Source organism: Candoia aspera, chromosome 7 (genome assembly GCF_035149785.1).
Source record: "Candoia aspera isolate rCanAsp1 chromosome 7, rCanAsp1.hap2, whole genome shotgun sequence".
Lineage (NCBI taxonomy): Eukaryota > Metazoa > Chordata > Lepidosauria > Squamata > Boidae > Candoia > Candoia aspera.
Genome location: NC_086159.1, coordinates 43808345 through 43833844, shown reverse-complemented (window position 1 = coordinate 43833844; position 25500 = coordinate 43808345). Strand labels below are relative to the sequence as shown.

Sequence of the window (25500 nt, the reverse complement as noted above, 5' to 3'; positions counted from 1 at the left end):
TTTACACCATGGATATTTATGTTATTGAACCAACTATTGTCTTCATTCAAAACTTTTCCACAATATTTTTATGCCCTATGAACAGTTTCTAAAATATGTAGTGATGTAACTGACAAAAAAAAGTAAAGATGCTCAGTGAGAATTTTTTGCAGACCATGGGATACAAATACAGCAAGGCTGTAGCCAAGCAAGTGAATTGAAGATCCCTTGGGATGCCCAAAGGCAAATCACTGTTCTCCTTTGAGCTTGTTTGCTTTTTAAAGAAATGAAGCCAGCTAAAGCTGACATGGCTGCCCATTACTCCTTAATGGACAGTTTCAGAAACACAAGGTTGTGTTCTGACTGTTTTTAATAACTGTAGAAAAGAGTATTGAAAGTCACGAACTGTTATTATCACTGAAGGATTTTTCTGTGGTTGCTGCAGAGTTCTAATTATGCTGTTTTAAGAAGCCTTTACCTGAGAGGCCAGGGATGAGGGACTTGTGGCTTGCCAAATGTTAGTGACTAACATGGTCAATCCCGAAGGTGCTGGTAGTTGTGGTTCAGCAGTGTCTAGAAGAAGGTATGTTCCCTAGCCCTGGTATATTTCAATGACCTGTAGTCTATCACAGTGTTGGCGGAGATCATTGAAAATACCATGGTCTGCCAGAAGAACAAACAAATCAGTTTTAGAAGAAATACAACCAGAATGTTCCCTAGAGGCAAAGATAACTAGGCTTAGACTCTCATACTTTGGGCACATTGTCATGAAAGACCGATCACTTGAAAAGGACATCATGTTCAGTAAAGTCGAGGGCCAGGGAAAAGAGGAAGACCTTCAGTGCAATGGATTGATACAATTACAGCAAAAATGAATGCAAACATTGGAACGATCAGGCATATGGCGCTAGACCAAAGGGCATTTCATTCTGTTATACATAGGGTCCCCATGAGTCATAAATGACTCAACGGCAACTAACAACAGCAGCAACAATCTATCACATGGGCCCAGTGCAGATAAATAGATACATTTTTCAACTTCTCAATCGAGGCTGAGAGAGAGTGACTGGCCAAAGTCACCCAGCCAGCTTTTGTGTTTAAAGAAGGAATAGAACTTAGGTCTCCCCACGCCTAGCCCAGCACTTTAACCATTACACCTCACTTGCTTTCAGAAAGAGAGAGAGAGAGAGGGAGGGAGAAGATAGATGATAGATAGACAGATATTCACTCAGCAGATTAGTAATTTAGTAGTTTAATATTTTAGTATTTTATTCACAGATTGGTTTTATAAATTACTGAGTTTGTTATATATATATTTGAATTCTGTTACTTGTATTTATAATGTATTTTAATGTGTCCATTTTATTTCTATCAATTATCTAGAAAACATTTATTTGTCTTAAGCTGAGCTTTGTAACCATTTTAAAAACATTCTGTGATATAATAAAGGTAACTGAATTGAACTCAAACTGAGTTTGAGAAACAGGCTTTGCCTGGCATCTGCATAGATTGACCTGCCTTAAAATGTAGTGAATAAAGCGAGTGCAGAAAGTCTCCCTCACAGATAAATCAAGAATAATTGCAGTAATTCTATCATCCATTCCCAACACTTACAAAACTATTGTCCTCGCCTTGTTCTGGCATTGAACATGGAAAACACCACTTTACTCCTTAAGCCATTGTGGGGCTGCCTTACTAATGAGATAACTGTAAGACAGAGTTGATATAAGGATGTGTCCACAGCAAGAGGGGTGTGGAAAGTCTTTGCGCTGGGGCAAGGATATTGTACTGATAGATTTTAAGTTAGCCTTGCAAGGTATTAATGCTGTACAGTAAACTAAACTCTCAGAAAAGTATCACAACTTTCTCCTTCTCTCTTGTTACAACAAAACAAATATTGTTACCAAAAAGCTCGTCATGATTATGAAGAATTGCCTAACGTGTTAACTTTGTTTAGTGTTATTTTTGGTATTTAATAGTAAAACCCGACTAGCATCCTCAAGTTAAAATATGACACAAACGAGGAACATCTATGCCAGAAGAGGCAAGCTGTCTAGATGTTGAATTACAACTTCCAGCAGCCCTGGCCACTGGTGATGGATGCTTGGAGTTGTACTTCAGCAACATCTGGAGTTCCACAGGTTGCCTAGTTCTGATCTAGACCATTAGACGTTTATTTTTACTTTTGGGAGGCTAGTGGATAAAATGACGGTAGTGATTGTGTCTCAAGCTAATATAGATGTTGAAGCACCAAGACTTTGATGTGGCCTTTTATAATTATTTTTGTATTTATATATTCCAATTCTAAGCCAAAGATCTCTCATGGCAGTTTTCAATAAGAATGTATAAAACTATTTTAAACCACCATCCCCTGTAAACTTCTCACCTAAAATAATCAATAATGGTTGGAGCATTTAACATTGTGTCAGGAGTGCACAACTTTTGCAAGCCACAGGAAGTACTTTGCAGTTGAGAAGCATGCCGAAGGCCACAATCCAAAAAAGTGGCAGTGTCAAGATAAAGAATCAGATGAAGCATGTATGATTTGAATGTATATTTAAATATAGTCAGTAAGTCTGCTTTTGGTACAACCTAAGAGACGGCTTTATACATGGACTTCACCAGATGGACAACACCGAAATCAGATTGACTACATCCTTTGCAGCCAAAGGTGGCGGACATCTGTACAGTCGGTAAAAACAAGACCTGGAGCTGACTGTAGTTCCGATCACGAACTTCTTCTTGCACAATTTAGGATCAGACTAAAGAGATTAGGGAAGACCCACAGATCAGCTAGATATGAGCTCACTAATATTCCCAAGGAATATGCAGTGGAGGTGAAGAATGGATTTAAGGGACTGGACTTAGTAGATAGGGTCCTGGAAGAACTATGGACAGAAGTCCGCAACATTGTTCAGGAGGCGGCAACAAAATACATCCCAGAGAAAGAGAAAACCAAGAAGGCAAAATGGCTGTCTGCTGAGACACTAGAAGTAGCCCAAGAAAGAAGGAAAGCAAAAGGCAACAGTGATAGGGGGAGATATGCCCAATTAAATGCAAAATTCCAGAGGCTAGCCAGAAGAGATAAGGAATTATTTTTGAACAACCAATGCACAGAAGTGGAAGAAGACAATAGAATAGGAAGGACAAGAGACCTCTTCCAGAAAATTAGAAACATCAGAGGTAAATTCCAGGCCAAAATGGGTATGATCAAAAACAAAGATGGCAAGGACCTAACAGAAGAAGAAGAGATCAAGAAAAGGTGGCAAGAATATACGGAAGACCTGTATAGGAAGGATAACAATATCGGGGATAGCTTTGATGGTGTGGTCAGTGAGCTAGAGCCAGACATCCTGAAGAGTGAGGTTGAATGGGCCTTAAGAAGCATTGCTAATAACAAGGCAGCAGGAGACGACGGCATCCCAGCTGAACTGTTCAAAATCTTGCAAGATGATGCTGTCAAGGTAATGCATGCTATATGCCAGCAAATTTGGAAAACACAAGAATGGCCATCAGACTGGAAAAAATCAACTTATATCCCCATACCAAAAAAGGGAAACACTAAAGAATGTTCAAACTATCGAACAATGGCACTCATTTCACATGCCAGTAAGGCAATGCTCAAGATCCTGCAAGGTAGACTTAATCCTTGGGAGAAGAGCAATGACAAATCTTGATAAAATAGTTAAGAGCAGAGACATCACACTGACAACAAAGGTCCACATAGTTAAAGCAATGGTGTTCCCCCTAGTAACATATGGCTGCGAGAGCTGGACCATAAGGAAGGCTGAGAGAAGGAAGATCGATGCTTTGGAACTGTGGTGTTGGAGGAAAATTCTGAGAGTGCCTTGGACTGCAAGAAGATCAAACCAGTCCATCCTCCAGGAAATTAAGCCAGACTGCTCACTTGAGGGAATGATATTCAAGGCAAAACTGAAATACTTCGGTCACATAATGAGAAGACAGGACACCCTGGAGAAGACGCTGATGCTAGGGAGAGTGGAAGGCAAAAGGAAGAGGGGCCGACCAAGGGCAAGATGGATGGATGATATTTTAGAGGTGATGGATTTGTCCCTGGGGGAGCTGGGGGTGTTGACGACCAACAGGAACTCTGGCGTTGTCTGGTCCATGAAGTCACAAAGAGTCGGAAGTGACTAAACAAATAAACAACAACAACAAAGTCTGCTTATGTAGGGCACTTCTGCATAGCCACCAGCTTCATCCACTCAGACTCTCAGAAGCATTTGCATCCTGTTCTGTGCATGTTTCTATCCATGCAATGCTCAGTGCTCTCCATAAGCCAACCACAATCCCTCCAACTGACTAATGGGAAAACACAAACATCGTCTGCCCACTCTCTCCCCACTTATCATTACTTCATTGCATTTGTTTTTGCAGTGAGGGGGGGAAAATGGAAGAGGAGGAGGAGGAGGAGGAGGAAAGCCACTCTCTGCTGAGGTTAAAAAGCATAGTGAATGGCAGTGAGGTACCAGGGAGTGGAGAAAGGCAAGGAACTGAAATTCAGGGTGAGGCGGGTTTTCACCAAGGAACCACCTCAGAATTACATAATTAAGGCTTCCAGTGGGAATGGCGGACTGAACAGCTGTGCCTGCAGGTTCAGCGGGCAAAGTTGACAACACAGTAACTTTTTTCAGGCTCAAGCAGGTTTTCCTGAAGCCCAGAAACATTCTCCAGATAAAGGAGAACATCTGGAATCATCCCATCGTCCTATGGACAGCTGCTTGCAGCCAGAAGATTACAAACAGCATTTAGTGTTTGATTGGTAAGAGCCAGCTGGGAGGCAGGGCTGTCATCACTTTCCAAGCAATGCTGTAGCCTTAAAGGGACACTAAGACTGGCCACTCCATTTCTAAATCACCAATTTGGTTTTTTTTAAGTGTATGTACCCCAAGAGAGGCTTCCTACGGAGAAGAGAAGCTGGTTCTTTTGATGCTTAATGTTATTTTTGGGATTACTTTTTTAAAAAAATTCTTTTAAGTTTTGGATTTCAATTTCCTTCCAAAGGAAATTCCAAAGATTGAGAGTAAACAATTGTCTTCCTGTTATTATTTTTGTATTAAATTTGAAGATATTAGGATTTTCCAACACATTGAATTTGAACCTTCAGCTTTCTGTTTTCACTTTCCCTTGAGAACTATCTGCTATCTCACTCTCACTTTATGTAAACACGCTCTGGAACTCTTCCATATCTTCAACTTTCGCTGGTTAAGCTCCTAGGGGGTGCCATAATCTACTGTGTGAGACATGGAGGATTTCAAACAGATATTTTTCTGACTTTCACCAGGATTTTAAACAGATTTCTTCTGACTTCTATCAAGCTTTTATGCAAGATATCCAGGACATTATGGAAAATATGAGATCTAAAATGTGCCATCAGGCTGGGGATGTGGTGGATGAAATTTAAGAGCGATAGAAAGGTTTTTTTTTAAGACTGAGTTTGAGATTTTTATCAAGATGCTGGATGAAGATTGGATAATGGAGTTGGAGAAACCTAAGGGAGAGAGTGATCTGAAAGCCGTAAGTAAAATCAGTCTCCTGGTGGAATGCCATGAAAAGTAGGGGGGCAGTTGGGTTGTTTGATTCTTTCAAGAGAAAAGCTCTGTGCACCTTGTGGGAATATGTTATTGCTCTGGTTTATTTTGAAGTGGAATAAGGATTGAAGAATGTTTATCTGATTTGCTTTAAGGATTTGATTGATGCTATTTGCCTTTAAAGATTTGGATTTACTGTTTTGAATTGGCTTTATTTTTTGGGTTTATTAAGATGAAAATTATTAAAACTGTTATATTAGTGTTAAAGAATGTTTATCTGGTTTGCTTTAAGGATTTGTTTGATGTTATTCCCTTTTAAAGATATGGAATTACTGTTTTGAATTGTCTTTGTTTTTTGGGTTTATTAAGATTGGGATTATTAAAATTGTTGTACTATTAAGTATAATAGTGGACAACTTACATGCTTTTTAATTTGATTCTTATTATAGTAGACAGAAATGTAAAGAATAGTGGTAGGAAGGGAATAATTAAATTGTTTTATCTTTTGGAGGAGAGAAAGATGTTTAGGAGATTTATATGATCTTTCTTTCTTTCTTTCTTTCTTTCTTTCTTATCAATCAATCAGATTTATCACTGCCCATCTCCCCTGAGGAGTAATTTTCCTTTCTTTTAACATAAGGGGGAGGAGTAATTGTACTTAGTGATTTTTATTATGTGTTAAAGTGGAATGATTTACAGAAATAATGTGGTGTTTTGGTTTAATATAGAATAAGAGATTGATTATGGGAAGTTTTGTATATCCTTGCTGTTAAAAGTCAGAAGCCACATCTTTCTGTAAATTTGAAAATTTTTTCTCTTGTAAAATTTTTAGTTTTTTTCTTCCTTTGTAGTTTTTTGTTTTTTGTAGTTTTTATTCTTCTCTTGAAACCTAATAAAATTACTATTAAAAAAAAGAATTACATAATTAAGGCTGCAGGATTACTTTTTCAGCATCTTTTTCTATTCCAGAGCTGAGCTGGAAGTTAATTAGCTGCTGAAAAGCTCTAACAACATGTGAACATGGGATAGGCTGTTGAAGCCAACTTTGTGCAAATCAGATATTAGGAAGGATCAATAATGTCAACTAGAAAGATCAGTAGTCTGTCACATTAAAAATTACTCTTAGCAGCAATTTGGGGAGACAGTCAAAGTTTTGGGAGGCCTCCAGAACACAGCTTGTGTAGGGTTACAGTCTTGGGCTCCAAAACTAACCACTAAATGGCAGCAAAGGGTTGGAGTTTCCGTAATTCTTGGCTGCCATCTAATCGTTGTCTGCAGCCCAGATATGATATTTCTAGCTTATGCATCTCTATAATAAATCCACCATTTTCACTAGTTAAAAATAGTTGGGACATGCTGAGACTACCACTACTAAGGTTTTTATGCCACTACCTTGATGAATGTTTATGGTAGACCTCCATTGCTGAGCATTCATTCCAATCTTAAGAGTCTAACCCTTTTCATGTAACTTCACATTTGACCCCCTTAAACAACTTTGTCCGAAAACATTTACAGCTTTAAAGAGATCTATCAGCACTTTAAATCAGCTGTATCAAAAATAAAGTGGTAGCATCTGCACTCCCTGCTCTATTCTGCCTTCTTTGTCCTCTGACTTGAAATAAAATCCTGTTTTCTTTTCTCTCCTCTCTCCTGCTTTGACCTCAAGTTTGCTCTTCTGTTGTTGATGGTAAATGGCAGGCACTAAATCAACAAAATATGGATGCAGTAAGTGTAAATCTTCCAACACAGTATTCTCTAAGCTGTGCCCTTTAATGTGTTGGGAGTACAACTCTCTGAATTTTCCCCAGCATCATTTGTGGAAGGCAATTCTCTAAGGGCTAGTTAATGGCTGAAAGAATATATGAAGTGAGGCACTGCTTTTTAATGGAAAAAGTTATGTATACATTAGAGACATCTGCCATATCAGAAAAAATGTACTTTGTTTTTAGGAAAGAGGGGAGGGGAAAGGGTAGTTTAGAGTTATCATACATCATCCAAAAGAAAGGCTATACACTCCTCCCACCTACTGACTGACTGCTGTGTGACTAAGCAATTCCCTTTACATTCAATTTCCTTGTGTAAAATAGAGGTCAGAATGTTCTGATGCAAGCTGAATGCAGTCAGATGCTAGGGTGCATAAAATCATGTTTGGACAGACAAAGCTTTGTTTCAAAACCTAGCATTTTCTGTTTCTTTTCTATTTTTCTTACAGGAACTAGATGATCTGGTTAATTTGTGACTTGATGGATTCTTTAAGCATTATGTAACCCACAACATTTTCCGTATTCTATGTCATATTAAATTCCACCTCTGAGAGATATAAAATTGAGCTTGGGACTTCGGCATTATGGGTTCTCTCTTCCTCTTCCTGACTCTATCATGTATCCATTCACTGAGGTGGATAAATCATTATTTGTCTTTGTTACTCTTCTGGACATACAGTAGTAAAAGCCTGTCTGAATGGGCAACTATCAGAAGCAGATGTGCCATCACTGTTGGGAAGATAGAGTCATGTACTGTATGCAGCCAACTTAGTGCAGAGTTTAACTACGTTGGTGTCATCTTACTACTTTTTAGTCATTTTATGCCCCCTTTCCAAATGTGGTGCCCTCCAAATCAACTCCCATAATCCTGTACTTAGTGGAAGCAGGTTGGCATGAACATCTACTCAGAAGCAAGCATAACTGAATTCAACAGAACTTATTCCCAGGTAAGAATGTATAGGACTGCAGTCCTTAAGAAGGATCAGGAATAGGGCATGTGAGATTTAGTTCATGTTTAGCTTCTCTCATGCTGTTCAAACAGCTGGGGTAAGGAAACATTTCTTCTGTCCCTGAAGATTAGGTGTAATCTAATGCCACAATATCTAATAGTGTCCCTCCTCCCTCCCCCTTGAGTAATATGTTCTCCATCCATCCTTGGGTCAACAGAAAACTATTTGGACATTTGTTGCCCATCTTGCTGATCTCTATCCTGCCTCTATTGCTTCTGTTCAGAGTCACTGCAATCTCCTGGATTCTCTCCAAAGTAATGGGTGACAAAAGTAAATGGATTTTACACAGGCTGTAAAAAGGAGGCTGTTCTCCCCCTTGCAATGGAGAAGCAGGGCAGGAATAGAATGCTGGTATAGCTAAGGGCAACTTAATCCTCATTTATAGGCTAAGGATGAGATGAAGACAGTGTCATGGGGAGATGACAGAAAAATGATGGAGCTTCAGCATGCGTATTTCAGGGTTAGGTAAAAGTAGGGAAAGTCCCATATTTAGCCCCCAGTTCCATTTTAGAATTGACTTTTATTGCAGACTTCACAGCTTAAAATGTCTATCCTTAATTTTGGATTTTCTTTCTTTTCCCTATCTCATTTTTTGTAATAACTTGGCTGATGAAGAGTTCTGCAAAAACTTGCCTATACTGTTGTGTTATTTGGTTTATTTAGTATCACCCAATTATGGATTTCAATTTTTTTTCCTCCATAGATCAACATGGCTATGATTTCTTTTTTATGTGGTCAAGAAAATAAAGAAATATTTGCAATGTAAGTTAATTTTCTGACAGATGTAGGTTCTTTTCTGACAGATGTAGGCTACTTTTGTTGTTGTTTATTCGTTTAGTCACTTCCGACTCTTCGTGACTTCATGGACCAGCCCATGCCAGAGCTTCCTGTCGGTCGTCAACAACCCCAGCTCCCCCAGGGACAAGTCCATCACCTCTAGAATATCATCCATCCACCTTGCCCTTGGTCGGCCCCTCTTCCTTTTGCCTTCCACTCTCCCTAGCATCAACATCTTCTCCAGGGTGTCCTGTCTTCCCATTATGTGGCCAAAGTATTTCAGTTTGGCCTTTAATATCGTTCCCTCAAGTGAGCAGTCTGGCTTAATTTCCTGGAGGATGGACTGGTTTGATCTTCTTGCAGTCCAAGGCACTCTCAGAATTTTCCTCCAACACCACAGTTCCAAAGCATCAATCTTCCTTCTCTCAGCCTTCCTTATGGTCCAGCTCTCGCAGCCATATGTTACTACAGGGAACACCATTGCTTTAACTATGCGGGCCTTTGTTGTCAGTGTGATGTCTCTGCTCTTAACTATTTTATCGAGATTTGTCATTGCTCTTCTCCCAAGGATTAAGCGTCTTCTGATTTCCTGACTGCAGTCAGCATCTGCAGTAATCTTTGCACCTAGGAATACAAAGTTTTTTACTGCTTCTACATTTTCTCCCTCTATTTGCCAGTTATCAATCAAGCTTGTCATGAGTAAGGATGGCGAGCAGGGGGCTCCCACCCAGACTGTCAAGCGCATGCGTAGCACTGAGGAACTGTTCAGCCATTCAAAGAGACACAGATCGGGACCGCCTTAACCTTTGGGGTTTATATGGCTGGGTTTTTCCCACGCTTCCTCAGTTTGTTAGGATTCTTGTTAAGTACTACTAATAAATATTAGAGACCAAGTCATTGTCTCAGTGTGTTTCCTGGTAATCAGGACAAAGCTGGTTGCCATAATCTTGGTTTTTTTGAGGTTTAGCTGCAAGCCAGCTTTTGCACTTTCTTCTTTCACCTTCATCATAAGGCTCCTCAGTTCCTCTTCACTTTCAGCCATCAAAGTGGTATCATCTGCATATCTGAGATTGTTAATGTTTCTTCCAGAGATTTTAACTCCAGCCTTGGATTCCTCAAGCCCAGCATGTCGCATGATGTGTTCTGCATACAAGTTGAATAGGTAGGGTGAGAGTATACAGCCCTGCCGTACTCCTTTCCCAATCTTAAACCAGTCCGTTGTTCCGTGGTCTGTTCTTACTGTCGCTACCTGGTCGTTATACAGACTCTTCAGGAGGCATACAAGATGACTTGGTATCCCCATACCACTAAGAACTTGCCACAATTTGTTATGGTCCACACAGTCAAAGGCTTTAGAATAGTCAAATAAAACCAAAGGAGATTTGTCTCATGTGTAAGATCCCCTTCTGTGATCATGTTAATATCATTGACCAAAAAGTACATGATTTGAATATTATTCAACATTTTTTTCCCCAAATCCATGGATATCAGAGAAGATACTGAAGTGAATTTTATCTGGTGTACTGCATGGTTGCTTGGCCTTGAAGATGCTGTGATTTATTTTCACCAAAAAGGATGTGTCTACTTAAACTTGACATTTCCCTACTTCATATTTGAATAACTTCAAGTGAAGCATTATTAGCACTGCTATTGTTAAAAAGATACATAATGAGAAATGAGAAATGTAGGGATCAATCAGCTCTGCAAATATTTCATGTGTTGCATTTGGAAGACTGATTTCAGATGTAAGATTATCTTGTTTTAGCTCACACTGATAGTGGGGGTTTGTTTTTTGGAAATCTTAACTGAAATAGGATGAAATTGTATTTGATACTATGCTTCAGATTCACTTGAAAATCGTTTGGAATCTAGTCCACAATTTATAACTCAAACAACAGCCCTATACAAGGTCTTTCTATCCAGTCCACCCAATTTTCTAAATGTAGGTTGAAACCATTATGTTTGCATTCATCTCTGCTAGTCACAAACACAGATCCTGATGTTCATGATAAAATTGTATTCTTTAGTACCATATCTGGGCTGTAAAAATCTGAATGACCATCACATGACAGGACACAGAAAAAACTCTCCAGATACTTGCACTCTAGATATGGGTAGTTCTAAGTAAGCCCATGCATTTTGAATTTATGAACAGTGCTTACTCACATTTCCTACTAATGATACCTGTTCTCTAAACATTTTAGGTTGACCATGAAAATTCTGCCCAATTCCAGTGCAATCAACCCTACTGAGAAGTAAATTCTGTTGAACTCAATGAGATTTACAACAGTCTATTCCTAACCCAAACCAAGTTTTAGTCTACCTCATAGATTTCATATTTTACATATAATCTAAATATTCCAATAGATGCTTCTTTATTCGAAATGGAATGCATATTGAAAAATAAATCACATTTCTCCAAAATCATTTGAACTGTATTTACATACATTGGTTTGAACCTTATTTACACACATTGGTTTGATACATTGTTTCAGCTCACAATGCCAGAAATCACATCACTGCAACTAATCTGCAAAAGCCAGTATCTGCAACTGGTAATTTTTTTAATTAACAGATTTTTTTTTCAGAACGTAACAGAGAAAACATGGGATGATTTCCATTCTGGCAGAAAATTAAAATACCTTGTCATTTGTATTCTTGAAAAGCAAATGTATGAAACAAAATATTATTTTTCACCCACCATTTATTTGCAACATCAGTATGAAGCTAATTTTCACTAGAATATTATATAGAGTGTCATTGTATCTCAGGTGAGCACCATATAGAAAGAGTAAAAATACCTAAATGCATATGTGCAAACTACCCACTGTTACTAATTCACCATAACCCAAGCTTCTTTTCTAAATTCTGGCCAGGGGCATAAAAAAAAGGAGTGTATGTTAAAAATAATACTATTTGTATTAGTGTCACAAGATATGGCAGCATCTGGTTGACCTTTTCAGGACTTGGAAGGTAAGTAGGTAGAACATAGCTAGTCATTGGGTAAGATTCCAGCATGGAATTTACAGGGCTGAACTAGGCTGGAAATATTCTCCAAGAAGGCAGTGGCAAACCACTTTGGTCAACAGAAGTACATGTGCATATCCATCTAATCATCACGTTGATTCAAGGGCAATTTTACTTACATGTGTCAACCCTAAAGTAAGCTCTACAGAGTCCAGTAGGGCTAGCTCCCAGATATGTAAGTATAGTTGCTTTTCCCTAATGTTGTATCTTTATCAGGGCTCCAGCTTTTAAAAATCCCATAGCCATATTCTTCCAACAAATCTGTGAACCATCTGGTAGGGGATGCTTGAAATATAAAATATTTCCTCGGAGCATCAGGTTTTAGCTTAAAAATGCAATTCTATACATGATTAAAGGGGCTATGCATGCTCTGAGAATGATTTGGAAGAACTGCTTCACCACCTCTCTGCTACTAATTAAAGCAGCCACATTTTTTTTTTGACTTCCATGTAAGACTGAAAAAAGTTGCTGCTGCTTTAAGGAGTCAGCTTATTAAAGCAATTGTTAAACCAGCAGCATTAGGTTAGCAGCATCAGCACAGTAGCATGAAAAAAATCAAGCTATTTTAATGAGCAGCAGACAGCTGTAGATCCAAAGTACTTCTTATGGAACATTTTCAAAGTGTGTAGAGCCCAGAAGTAACTTCTACTGTTTTCAAAGTGTTATAGGATTGCAGATTAAATCTACTGTTTGTCACAATTGCAACATCTAGGACAGGCCACCATTTTAATAACCAGTGTACACTGTAAGGCATTTCTAAGCATTAGACAGAATGCTGAATTACTACTGTGGCCACTTCAGTCTGAGAAGTAGAACGCTGCAGACTTGCTGAGGATTATGCACCGTAAATTGCTATTACTTCAGTAGATATCCCGTTATCAAATAGGACCTGATATCAAGTTTTTCCTCTGAGTTGCAAAAAATTAAGAAGTTGGAGTTATGGCCAACCCTTCTATCTTTTTTGTATACTTCAGTGGTGAAATACAAGTGTTTGATTCAATCACAATACACTCAGTATATTATTTAATATTTAGTCCAAATCCTCATTCTAGAACACAAAAGTGCTCAGGGATGGAAAAAGTAATCTTTCATTGATAAAACAGAAGGAAGCCAGAAATGCTCTTGCCTGTCTATGTTTGAGATAGTCCTAAATATAAGCGTTCAAATATCTACATTTGATGGTCCACTTGTCATAATTTGATCACATTTGTCCCAAATATGAGACTGTATCAGGATGTCTATAGTTGCAGTTCTCATAACTGGTAATTTTGTACATTTGGGCTTCTTGAATTGCCCATCAGCTCTTCTTTCAACCTGAGAAGTGTGGGAGCCAAGCTGATGCTCAGACATTTCCATATGGCTAGAGTAAGAACTTAAATCTTGCAGAGACCTTCCATAATTTATCAGGATAAGAATGTATAAAACTGCATTCAAATATTTAATAGGGTGCACTCTGCTGTGTTTAATTTGACTTTAATTGGAACATAATGGATTTTATTTCATGCAAAACTAGATTGATTTGGAATATTATACATCCTTCAAAACAGAATATCTGGATTGAAAAACATAGCATATATTACCTTATCAAATTAATAATTAGGGAATTTTATATTGTAAATGAATAGATCAAGAGCTTTGATTCTAAAAATGTTTTTAGAAATCTTGTTATATTAAGACTCCAAATAACACCAGAACAAGAGCAGAATATCTAAGTTGACAAAAAAATAATTGTTACATAGTTTAAATGTTCTATGAGACTTCTAATGTGCATATTTATTTAAATCACTGTTCTCAGGAGAAAGAATTTTGATTATAGGAAGTACGGAAAATATTGTGTAGGATGTTACCTAAAAAACTTAACAATAAGAAGTATTGGTAAAATTACCCAATTAAGTACTTTAAGTCATTCTATATAGAATAATTTGATATGGAGTTTGAAAAGGTTTCAGAAACAAAAACAAAGCAAGGGCCAAATCTAAACAAAGAAGTGCAGTCTTTAGTATGTCGATGAAGATTCTCAGTCATCCAGGTGGAATTGTCTGTAGGTTGAGTCATGGCAACTGGATTTGGTTTTGGTTGAACCGTTTCACTGCTTGTCCAAGCAGCTTCTTCAGTTTGGGCAAAGGTTGGTAAGGGGACCCCATATATGTCTTCCAGGGTGGCCACATTGTCCCTACACCTGAATGGCTTGTTAATTGTGCCATGGAGATGTGGATTGTCTTTGGGATGTCTTACTCCTAAATCCCTCGCTCATCCCCAAGTGGATCGTTAAGAGTGGCCTTCCTGGTGAACTTGTGAAGTGGTCTTAATCTTCCTGGGGTCTTTAGTATGGTTTTCCAACAAATGTAAAAAAGAACATAACCTTTTTAATAATTGTTCTCCTTGAGAGTCAGTCAACTAAGATTTCCTGTTTGTTAAGTAAGGATGTGAAAACTGGTATAACTGACTGCTACTGAATACAATATATAATACCATCTGTCAAATGAATGTTGAATAAACAATAAAACAATCCAGAATTTTAATTCAAAGCCACTGCTTTCTTTGGAGATAGTGTTCTCATTAATTAGGATATTGGTGCAATACTTCAACAAAGCAAGATAGATTTCATACATTCATTTCATAACAGCCTTTCACTCTTTGAGATGAAAACTGTTGTAAAGCAGTATGTGAAAGCAATATGAAAAGTTTGTATCCTGGTAAACTACTTCATTTTCCCATTTTCCTCTTTCTTCCATTTCTTTCTCCCTCTACAGCAGCATATATAATTCACCAAAGCAAGTATGTTCTGCACTTCATTGTCTCTCAGAAAATCTACATTCAGAAGTAACTTGAAAACGTAACCTCCCCCACTGATAAATAAACATACAAATAAAACAGATTGGAATAAAAAAAATGACAGTGCGACGTATGTCCTTTGAGGTCAAATATGCCTTTCATAAGTTTAAGCAGCAGCCCAAACTTAGAACAGCTGAAGTACTTCCCTAAAGCAATCACAGATGGTGTCAAAACTGGACAAAATCCAGGGGCTGAACTGATGCTGTCCCTTGCACTTGTCCTTTTCTTTGCCAAGCTTTGATCACCGTTTCTCTTACTTCCAGAAGGGCCTCTTGAATTCAATCTATAACAACACACACAAAAAAATGATCTGAGTAACTTAGCAGCATTCTGTTTTTGCAAATTCTAGACAAACCGATTGGTTGTTCTTTTGAATCCAATCCTGTGGATGAAATGGGAAGGTTCTCCTTCACGATATTTTTGCAGGAGAGCTTAACGTTAGCAGCCCACTTGCAACAAATTGCATAAGCAGTCTTAAACTTCAGTTTAAACTCTCACTGCCATCCACACATCCCTATTACAGTACTGTAAAGCATACAGTTACCAAGGGCTTTGGGTCTCATCCTGGAGAGTCATGGATGATTACAAGCCAGTCACCAGAAAACTCTAATCATGTGGTTACAGAGAACATATTCACAATTGCCGATTCACATTAACAGGTTGCCATCCCAGCTGAGAGACCATTCATATAAAAAACTACTGTGTTAATTAACACCTAATTCTTTCTACTTATTATTCAGCCCTAAGGTTTCTGAGGGACTATTTTTAGGAAAAAAACCCAAGTAAGGATTTGGTAGTGTATGAACCTGGGGGGAAAAAATCAAAAGAATCAAAACACTGATTCAGTTCTTGGGTCCTCAGCAAAGAGTAATTAAGTTATAGATTCTGAAGTTGACGCATAACATAGATGGCCCCTCTCTTTCCTCACCCCAGAGCCTAGTTACAAAAGATTCTCTCCCACAGACAGCAGAGAGGAGAGGATGTGCAAAAGTGACCAAAGTATGCAAAGACTGGAATTAGGCCCCTAAGTAAAGCAGACAGCCCTGTACAGTGCAAGAGGAACACAGGAGCTGATTAACAGCTGAGTTACTGATTACTTTTAAACACAGGAACCTGCAAAGGACATTATCCCAGGAGACCTTCAAGTGTATTGGACTATAGCTCCAATTTTCCAGCTGATGCAGTGTTGCTCGCTGTAACCCCACACATCTGCAGGGTACCAGATTAGATAGGGCTTGTAGGAAAAGATGTAAAATCCATTTCTCTCACATACTCTGCTCCCCCACACCACGTGCCCCTGCACGTCTACTGAGTATATGTAAGCAAGCACATACATGTGAAGATCACAGGAAAGTTGTTTCTTCTCGTGTGTGTGGGGTTCCCCCCTCCCCAGGTGTAGGAAAAGCCTAAAACAGCAGCTGCATAGCCAAGGTGGGCGCTTCGGCAGAACAAAGAGTGTCGCTGCGCTCTGCTTGTCTGTTTTGCGAGAAGCTTTCCACCGGCGCGGGGAGAGCTTGAAAGGGGTCGCAAGAGGGAGAGCGAGAGAAAGGCGGGAAAAGAACCTGCGGGCGCCCTACTCGGCCAAGCACGACTCCAGCGACTGCGGGCGCCAGACGGGAGGCGGGCGGAGAGAGTACCTGTCGGGGGCGCCCGTCTAGGCGGAGTTGGAGGCGCTCCGAAGGCGGGGCCCGTGCTGCTGGACGAGGTGCTGCTGCTTCTGCCGGGTCGACCTGACCGCCAGGATGGCCTGCCGGTTCTTGTACTGCACCAGTTGCAGCGTGATCTCGGCGTTCCAGCCTTGCTCCTGCGGGCACCGAAAGTCGATCTCCTTCCCTTCGGCCATCACCACCGTGAAGTACATGTACTTGCCCTTCCGTTCCACGCAGTCCACCGTCTTCATGGTGGAGAAGGGCAACTGCTTGATCTTGGCGGAGGCCACCACCGTCTCTCCGCTGGCGGGAGAAGTCGCCGCCGGCTCCTGCTTGGGCGGGATAAGCAGAAGCCCTTCCTCGGTGAGGACGCAGCGCTTCTTCTTCCACAGCTGCAGCAAGCCATCGCTGCGCTTCTCCAGCACGCCCTCCTTCACCGGCTTGCAGCCGCTCTCCAGCATCCTCCCGGCGCCGCCGGAAACTTCCGAAAGGAGTGAAAAGAAGGCGCGCGCAAAAGAGAAGCGGCGCACGGGCGAGGAGGATTTCCAGGGACGCGCCTGGAAGGCTTTGCCTTCTGCTTACCGACGGTCAGGTTTAGCCGCGCAGCTTCCTGCGCTCCCGCTCGTCTTTCCCCAGAACCGCTGGAGAAAGCGCCCTACGTGCTCCCGTTGTTTTTGAAAGCGGCTTTTTCATCTCAGAGACCCAGGTTTTCGTGAGGCGGGGCGAGGAAAAGGCGGGCGGCGCCTGCCCAAGAGGCTGGGCGAGGAAAGCCCCGCCGTTTCGCCCTATCCTCCTTGCCTGCCCGCCTTTAAGGACGGAGAAGGAGGCTTCTTGCTTGCTCTTCTCTCCCTTCTCCTCTCGGAAGCCTGCAGAGGTTCCCAGTCGCAACAGCGCCAAAGAACAAAGCCTTGCTCCGGTGGCAGCCGAGCCGTTCTCACTCGTGGAACGCAAAAAGGAGTCCCCCGCCCCCGATCTGCTCTAGGCTGGAAGAAGACCCCTTCTTAGATGTCACTGACAGCGGCAGGATGGCGCTCGGCGTTCCCTCTGGAACTCGCAGCCCGCGGAGGCTGCTTGGGGAAAAACCAGCCCTGTTGCTCCGCGGACGCTCGCTGACACCCCAACTTCTCCTATTCTAGTTCTTAGGATGCCACGTTCAAAATTCGGGGGCAGGGATGCCTTACAGAACACAGAGACCCTTCTTCCTAGGGGGGTTTTGTTGTTGTTGTGGGAAATGCATAATATACCGAAACAAATGAACAAAAACCTTGGAAATGCTTGTCTGCTGCTTAGCTGTCATTCATATGGGCCAGAGAGCAACTATAGGATTCAGAATCTAACAGAATATTCGTTTCTTTTTCACACTAATAGTAAAGCATATCATGCTGGTTAATAAATAATAGGATACACACGCCGTTATGCAGCATGCATATAAGCTATTTCAGGGAGAAGGGGCTTGCTTGCTTACTTGTCCATTAATGTTCAGAAGACTATAACTACAGAATGGTCATCGCTAACTTTGGTACTAAAAAAAATTCCCATTGCTGATGTGATAGACAATGTCCCTAATTCCATGAATATGAAATGTACTTATTTTGCCTGAATGCTGGGGGGAAAAAAAAGTCTGAGAAAGCATTTATAGATACAGTAGGCTAAAAGCCAGATTACATTTTAGAGTGCTGATCTAAGAACATACAGGCCTAAAATCTCCCTACTTGTTCCATCACTCTCAGCAATGCCATTTTTACGTGGAAATGGGCCCATTCTAATGAACTCTGATGGGTTATTCAGAAATACTAATTGGAAAATGCCATTGCTAAACTGCCATCTACAGGACATGTCTAATAGGTTATGTCAGGAGTATTTAATACGTGTGGGTTATCTGTTCATTTCTCAACCCTAAAACAGCTCAGGACTTGGGAACAAACCTCTCTTTCCAACTACTAATTCAATATCTAAAGCTGTCCTCTTACCCCAAATATGTGGAATAAATTTAAGAGCAGAATTTTGGGAAGGGGGTTTAAACAGCACCTGAGTTGCACTTTGCCAATACCTGCTCTTGTAACAATGGTCCATGGCTGAAATAGCAAAACATCCTTCCCCATGAACCACTTCTGGAATTTAGTTGACCTGTTACTGCAAAAACGCCTTTCAATAAAGATCCACAGTAAACCAAGGACACCAGTCATTTATTTGCTCTGTACTACACAGAAAATAAAGATGAAAATGTTAGCTAGCCGAACCCTTCATGGAAAAGGTAGACAGAGATTTCCAAAGAAGCAATTTCCAGTAGCTAAAGATTCTAGAAATAAGAGGTAGCTGGGCAGAAAGGCTGCTAAAGGAGAAATGTACATAGATCATAGTACCATAATGGATTGCATGATGATTCAGAGAATTTTTTTGGAGTGAACAAAATCTTGAAAGAAGTCGTCAGTATAAAGACTTTGGAATAGAAATCACATGCTCCAAATAAGAAAATTATTTTAGCAGCAGAATCCGGGACAATTAGAATGCTGGGTTCAACAGATGTTCACAGGAAGCCCAGAAATAGTTAGGGCATGAAATTACGGGAGTCTGATTATGAGTTTTCACAAAGTAGACTGGGGAAAGGGCTGTATTTTTGCTTTGTTGTGACAAACCTAACTATAGGGAGAAAAGGAAAGGCAAGAAATCCAAGATAATGCAACAAGTTACTAGTTAAATATGGATTGAGGTATCTGTATATTTGCTGTTTTTTACCAATTGTTCTAAATACATGAACAGCTGAGATTTCCAAACAAATCTTGAACACAATTCATGTGTCTTGAAACCTCTCTATAAATACCTTTATTAAAAAATCTTTTAAGGTATATATAGTAAAGAAAGCCATAACCATGTTGTTTCTGGTACATAAATGGAGAAAGTTGTCTTTAAAAATATACATACTAAAACTGCCTACAAACAGAATTGGGTACACTTACCCAAATCGCCGCAGAGCTCATTTTTATCTTTATTAACCTAAGGGACTGCATTAATATGGCATATTATTAGAAAGCCTTTTGTTACTATTATACTTTAATAACTTTTGAAAAAATGTAACCATTAAAAAAGCTGACTCATTTTATTGCCCATGTTCACTCCCTTAAACTCCATCTTACTGTTTTCCTGAATTTGTGTGTCTATTCGTTCTGCACCCATTGTCCATCCTCTTTCCCTAACTTCTTTGCTCCGTATTTCATCATCCCACCATTAAAATTAGTTTATTTACTCATCAAGTTCAGCAGCAGCAGCAGCAACAGCAAACAAGTTTCAACAAGGTAGTTAAGATTGGGTGTAAGCTCCACTCTGCATCTTTCAGGAAGTATTGGGCCAATGTAGAATTCAAATTGAAGCTTTTGCATCTTCCCATATTATACTAACAGGCTGAAAATAGTATTAAGAATTTCTGTGGGGACAGGTAAGTAGGTAGGTAGACCTTGTTTGTGTATGTCCGTAAGCACATTCATTGCATGTCAAAGATACCTGGTCTCTTCAGAGATGATGCCAGATATTTGCAAGCAAAGGTGATGTAGTGGCTGAAGTGTTGAACTGACACCTGGGAGACCCAGGTTCAAATTCACCCTCAGCCATGGAAGCTCAATGACCAGCCTTGGGCCAAGGGAGTGACTAGCCCCATCTAGGATAATAGGATTGGAATTATTGGGCAGGGGTGGGTGGGAAGAGCTATACAGGAAAGGCAGAATGTACACTGCCCCTAAAGTTTTATCATTTGAGGAAGCAAATCTATGTTATTCAGAATCCCTTTATTTCCATTATGTGAGGAAATGGAAAACTGCTGATACTTATCAAATTATGTGCACAAAGCCCTATGACTTATTTGTATCTTCATGAGCAGTCCTATTTCACTAATACACATCAACAGTATTAGTTTTACAAGTTCAACTTTACTGTATCGTACATAGCATAGCTAATTTGATGTCAGGATACTGTAGCACATGTACGCCTCCTAGTGTCAAGCTTAACTGTGTGCACATTTCTGATTTGCTTAATATGACATACAGTACTGCTCTCTCTCGAACTGCTTCCCAATAACCAGGTTTTTTTTTAAATCTCCTTGTGCAACTTCAAGAACTAGACCATGCAGATTTATAAAAACTTTATAGTTTTTCCTTAAAGTGATGCATAACCATTTAAGAAAACTATCAACAATCTAGTCCAGCCTTTCTCAACCTTTTGACACTGGAAGAGCCCTTGATTTATTATTCAGGCCTCAGGGAACCCCTGCACATTCAGGCTCAAATAAAGGCCGGAAGTTACAAAATTATTATATTTGTTTCATGTGCAGGCCTGTATATATGCATTAACAGTGTACTTACATTTTATTTTCTATCCCACCTAATGAAACTTACCTCTTTATTGTGAAATTGCCTGAGTTTGAAATAATTTTTTAAATAAATCATGATCTCCCAGGGAACCCCTAGTAACCTCCCATGGAACCCTAGGGTTCCACAGAAACTTGGTTGAGAAAACCTGTTCTAGCCAATCTTAAGTGAAATGTTACGGTCATTTTATTTCTTCACACTCCCTAAAAAAAAGACAAAATTTTAACTCAAGCCATTCAAGTGTGATTCCGTTTCAAATTATTTTAAAATATTTGAAATACTGCATGATAACCAAAGGGCGAACAACCACACTGGAAGATTATTTGGGCCAATTTTTTTTTTTTTTTTGTGCAAGCAAGCCTGAAATTGCACCTCAGATCTGCTATCTTGGAACCACATGCAAACTGTTGTATGCAAAACTTTATGCACCCCAATCAAAATTGTATTTCAATCAATGCCTTTGTGAATGGAAGCTGACACAATCTCTGTATGGTACGAAGTTAAATATTACATTTCTACAAACCTGAGTATCTACATACAGTTCAAAAAAGAAAGCAATGAATATGGAGGTGCAAAATTTCAATCTTCACTCTGCAACACCTCCTTGCAGAAACAACAGCTTCCAAGCATTTCCTGTAGCCTGCTAAATGTTTCTATTCTAGCTGTTAGCATTATTTTTTACCATTCTTCCTTGCAAAACTAGTCTGGCTCAGAAATATCCTTTGGGCCTCTTGCATGCACTGCTGATCTCCACATAGATTTTCAACAATATTCAAATCTGGTGATTGTGACAGCCATTCCAAAGCCTTTCTCTTTCTTTCCTGTAAGTATTTCATACTTGATTCAGAGGCTATGTTTCATATCACTGCCTCACTGATATATCCAACCTTTTTTCAGCTTCTCTTTTATCAACAATGCTTAGATTTTCTCATACAAATATAGCAGCTCCAAGTGTTTTCTCAGATTCTCAGATGGCAATTGGGCAATGTTGTTATCACTTTCATCAGTAACTCAAAGCAGAAAGCTTGCATTTACAGAAAAGACACAAGACTGGTCATTTTTTTATTCCCTTGACTGCAGTGATTTGACCATTCTTATTTTCTATCCCATCTTCATTATTTTTTATAAACAACTCAAGGCGGGGAACATACCTAATTGCTAAACAAAGCTGTTATACTTAGAGAACTTAAAGCTCAATTGTAGGGCACCTGCCTTTTAACTCTGAATAAGCACCTTTTAAAAAAATACACAAGTATCTCTATCACAAACATGCACACATTTTCAAATTACTGCCAAAGGAAAAAAATGTTTACTAAAATTTTATTGCTTCCCCAGTACGTGTCAGTATGGGAAGACATTTGTTTGCTTAACAACCTTAAGTGTTTCAAAGATGGTATCAATGTGTTAAAAAAATATATCGTATCCTGTGATCCCACTGCATGAACCTGGATAATTTTTTTAAGGCTTATAGTTTCTATAATTTCTTCCATAGGCCATGCTAGGTTTCCCCCCGTTTTCAGATTATTTCTATCAATGGCATTGCAATCACAAATACAAAATGGGATTTTAAAACTTCCAGAGCATTCACTAAAACATGGCTGCTCAGTACTTGGGTAGGAAACCATGATAGACCCAGGCCTATCAGCTAGACAAGGAAATTAAAAAAAAATCCCAGAAGATAACAAAATCCCTGAGAAAGGCAGTCATCATTATTGTGAACCGCCCAGAGTCCCCTGTATGGAGATGGGTGGTGATAAAAATATGATAAATAAATAAATAAAATCATTAGTTAAGCTTGATTTGGAAATTCTAATTTACTGTACATTGTTTCAAGCATCACTGTTGCCACAAAAGTTTTGGTGTTGTTGTTGCAATATTATTAAGAATCTACTTTCATCAATATCCATCCTCCTACAAAACACTATTTAGGCCATACAGATCATCAAATATACAAGCTACTACTTTTTTTCAATCAGTTTGGATAAATTATGAAATTGAGTGCGTGTTTCAGTAACTAATCAGGTATTATTTTATGAGCAATGGCTTACCTATCCAATGCTTCTCCAGCAGCAAAGGTCCTGTCCAAATCTGTTTACTTTCAAAACAGGTATGTGGGCAGCTAAATTTTCGGCAGCCAGTGTCCTAACAGTCAGGAATCATGCTGAGACGAGGAATAGGTCTCTAGTGTTTATTGCTGCTACATAAGACAGAAAATCCTAACAAACTGAAGAAGCATGGGAAAAACCCAGACAGATAAACCCCAAAAGTTAAGGCGGGTCTGATCTGTCTCTCTTTGAATGGCTGCTTAATTCCTCAGTACTACGCATGCGTTTTCCACCCTGGATAGAGGCCCCCTCCTGCTCACCATCAGTGCTCATGACATCACCCTCCCCTCCAGATTCACATTCCATTTCAGCCCCCTCCCTTCCAGAGGTCTGATAAGAGTCCATCTCTCTCTCCAAGCTCCCATGGGAACTGGGCAACGATGGAAATTCTTCAAAGGAAAACTCCTCCAAGGACGAATCAGTGCTGCTCTCCAGGTCTGATAATGCTTCTGGCCCAGGTGGCTGCTTCTGGAAAATAGCTAGATAATTAGAAGATTCTTCCCCCCTCCCCCTTGGGAAATGCAAGCCCGAGGTGGAGGGCTGCGGCTCTCCCTCCTCCTGTTTCTGGTCTGAAGGCTTCAGGCGGGGGTGGAGGCTGCAAACTTACGAACTCCTCTGCTTGCTCAGCCAAGTGAGGAATCTCTGGTAGAGTGCGAGGCTTGGGTTTGTGAGGGAAAAGCTGATGGAATTGATGAACCAGCGTTGGTGCATGTACATCTCTGGCATTCTCCCACGTGCGCTCTTCCTCAGGGTACCCTTTCCGGTGTATGAAATATTGGATGCCCCTTCCCCTCCTCCTAGAGTCCAGAATTTCGACTTCGTATTCCTCCTCCCCCTCCACAATTACTGGAGGGGGGGCAGTTGCGATTGTAAGGCACTTGGGGGAGGGTCCTTGGCTAGCAAGGCTCTGTGAAAGACTGGATGGATTTTCATGGATGCTGGCAGCTTTAAGCGATAAGCCACTGGATTTATCTGCTGTACCACAGTGAAAGGGCCCACAAACTTGAGTCCAACTTCCTGGAGGGCCTGGTAGAGGTCAAAAACTTGGTAGAGCGCCACACTGTGTCTCCTACCACAATCGCTGGCCCCTCTTGTCTGTGAGCATCTGCAGCTCTCTCCTGTTCAGCTGCTCCTTTAACAACTCCTGTGCGGGGGGTTGCTCTTTAAGAAAATCAGTCGCGGCTGGAACAGCTCCCTGCTGGGAGGAGGTGGGCAACACCCGAGGGTTAACCCCGTAGAGTGCTTGGAAAGGAGACATCTTGGTAGAGGATTGCACAGAGTTATAAGTAAATTCTGCCATGGGGAGCAGGGCTGGCCAATTGTCTTGCTGATAAGTGGTGTAACACCTGAGATACTGCTGTAACCATTGGTTTTCTCAGCTTGCCCGTTACTAGCCGGATGACGCGACGATAGGTGGATCTGGACCCCTAATGACTGGAAAAGCGCCCTCCAGAACCTGGAAGTGAACTGAGGGCCTCTGTCACTCACCAAGTGATTTACCGTGCCTCTATACCTAAAAACATGGTCCATGAACAACTACGCTGTGGCTTGTGCAGATGGGAGGCCCTTGCACGGAATAAAATGCACCATTTTAGTGAAAAGGTCCACCACCAGTATGGAAGTCAGCCCCTGGACCGGGGGTAAATCAGTGATGAAATCCATGGAGATTGTATCCCAAGGCTGACTGGGGGTGGGTAGGGGTTGCAAGAGTCCTGTGGGCTTCCCTGGGAGAGGCTTGGCTCATCTACAGGTATGACAAGCAGCAATGTAACCCTTTATGTCTGCAGTCATCTTAGGCCACCAGTAGTCTCTCTGAGCTCTATGGACAGTTTTGAAAACACCTCCGTGACCTGCCGTTTGATGGTCATGGCGAAGTCTCAGTACTTCTTCCCTCAATGAGGGGGGAATGTATAATCGCCCGCTATGCCAGAGGATTCCTGCCTCCACATTAAAGGGGGAGGCAGTGTCTTACAGGCCCCTCTGGAGGTCATCCATCCTGGCCCTGGCATACGGGTCCTGTTGCTGCCGAGCTCCGACTCTTGTAAATAGGTCCTCTTGCTTGTCTGCCTGCTCCCAAAATCTGTCTGGTTCCCCCTCATAGACTGCTGAAAGTTGTGAGGTTGTAATATAGTAGCGTGTACCTCCTGGTGAGTAGCTGGGGTTGCCTGAATGGATTGAGACAGGAAATCTGCCAAACAGTTCTGCGCCCTGGGAATGTAAGAAATAACAAAATTGAAACTGGAGAAAAACTGGTTCCATCTGATTGGCGTCGGGTGAGGGATCTGGTGTTTTGTAGAAGCTGTAAATTCTTGTGATCGGTGCAAACTTTCACAGGAAAGGTTGCACCTTCTAGCCAGTGCCTCCACTCTTGAAATGCTGCTTTAATTGCTAGCAATTCCTTGTTAAAAACATCATAGTTTCTCTCTGCTGCTGAGAGCATGCGTG

General features: G+C 40.6%; 1 protein-coding gene across 1 annotated transcript; it reads right to left on the bottom strand.

Moving 5' to 3' along the window:
- Positions 1–14612: 14612 nt before the first annotated feature.
- PHLDA1 (pleckstrin homology like domain family A member 1) lies at positions 14613–17277 on the bottom strand. Its single transcript, XM_063308527.1, has 2 exons — positions 16581–17277; positions 14613–15226 (listed from the first exon to the last, which is right to left on the bottom strand). Exon 1 carries the CDS (start codon positions 17051–17053, stop codon positions 16598–16600), a length of 456 nt encoding a protein of 151 aa, XP_063164597.1. The 5' UTR covers positions 17054–17277; the 3' UTR covers positions 14613–15226; positions 16581–16597.
- Between the last annotated feature and the right edge of the window lie 8223 nt (positions 17278–25500).

Coding starts and splice junctions, on each gene's coding strand:
- PHLDA1 (XM_063308527.1), bottom strand. CDS start 17,053: ATGCTGGAGAGCGGCTGCAAGCCGGTGAAGGAGGGCGTGCTGGAGAAG.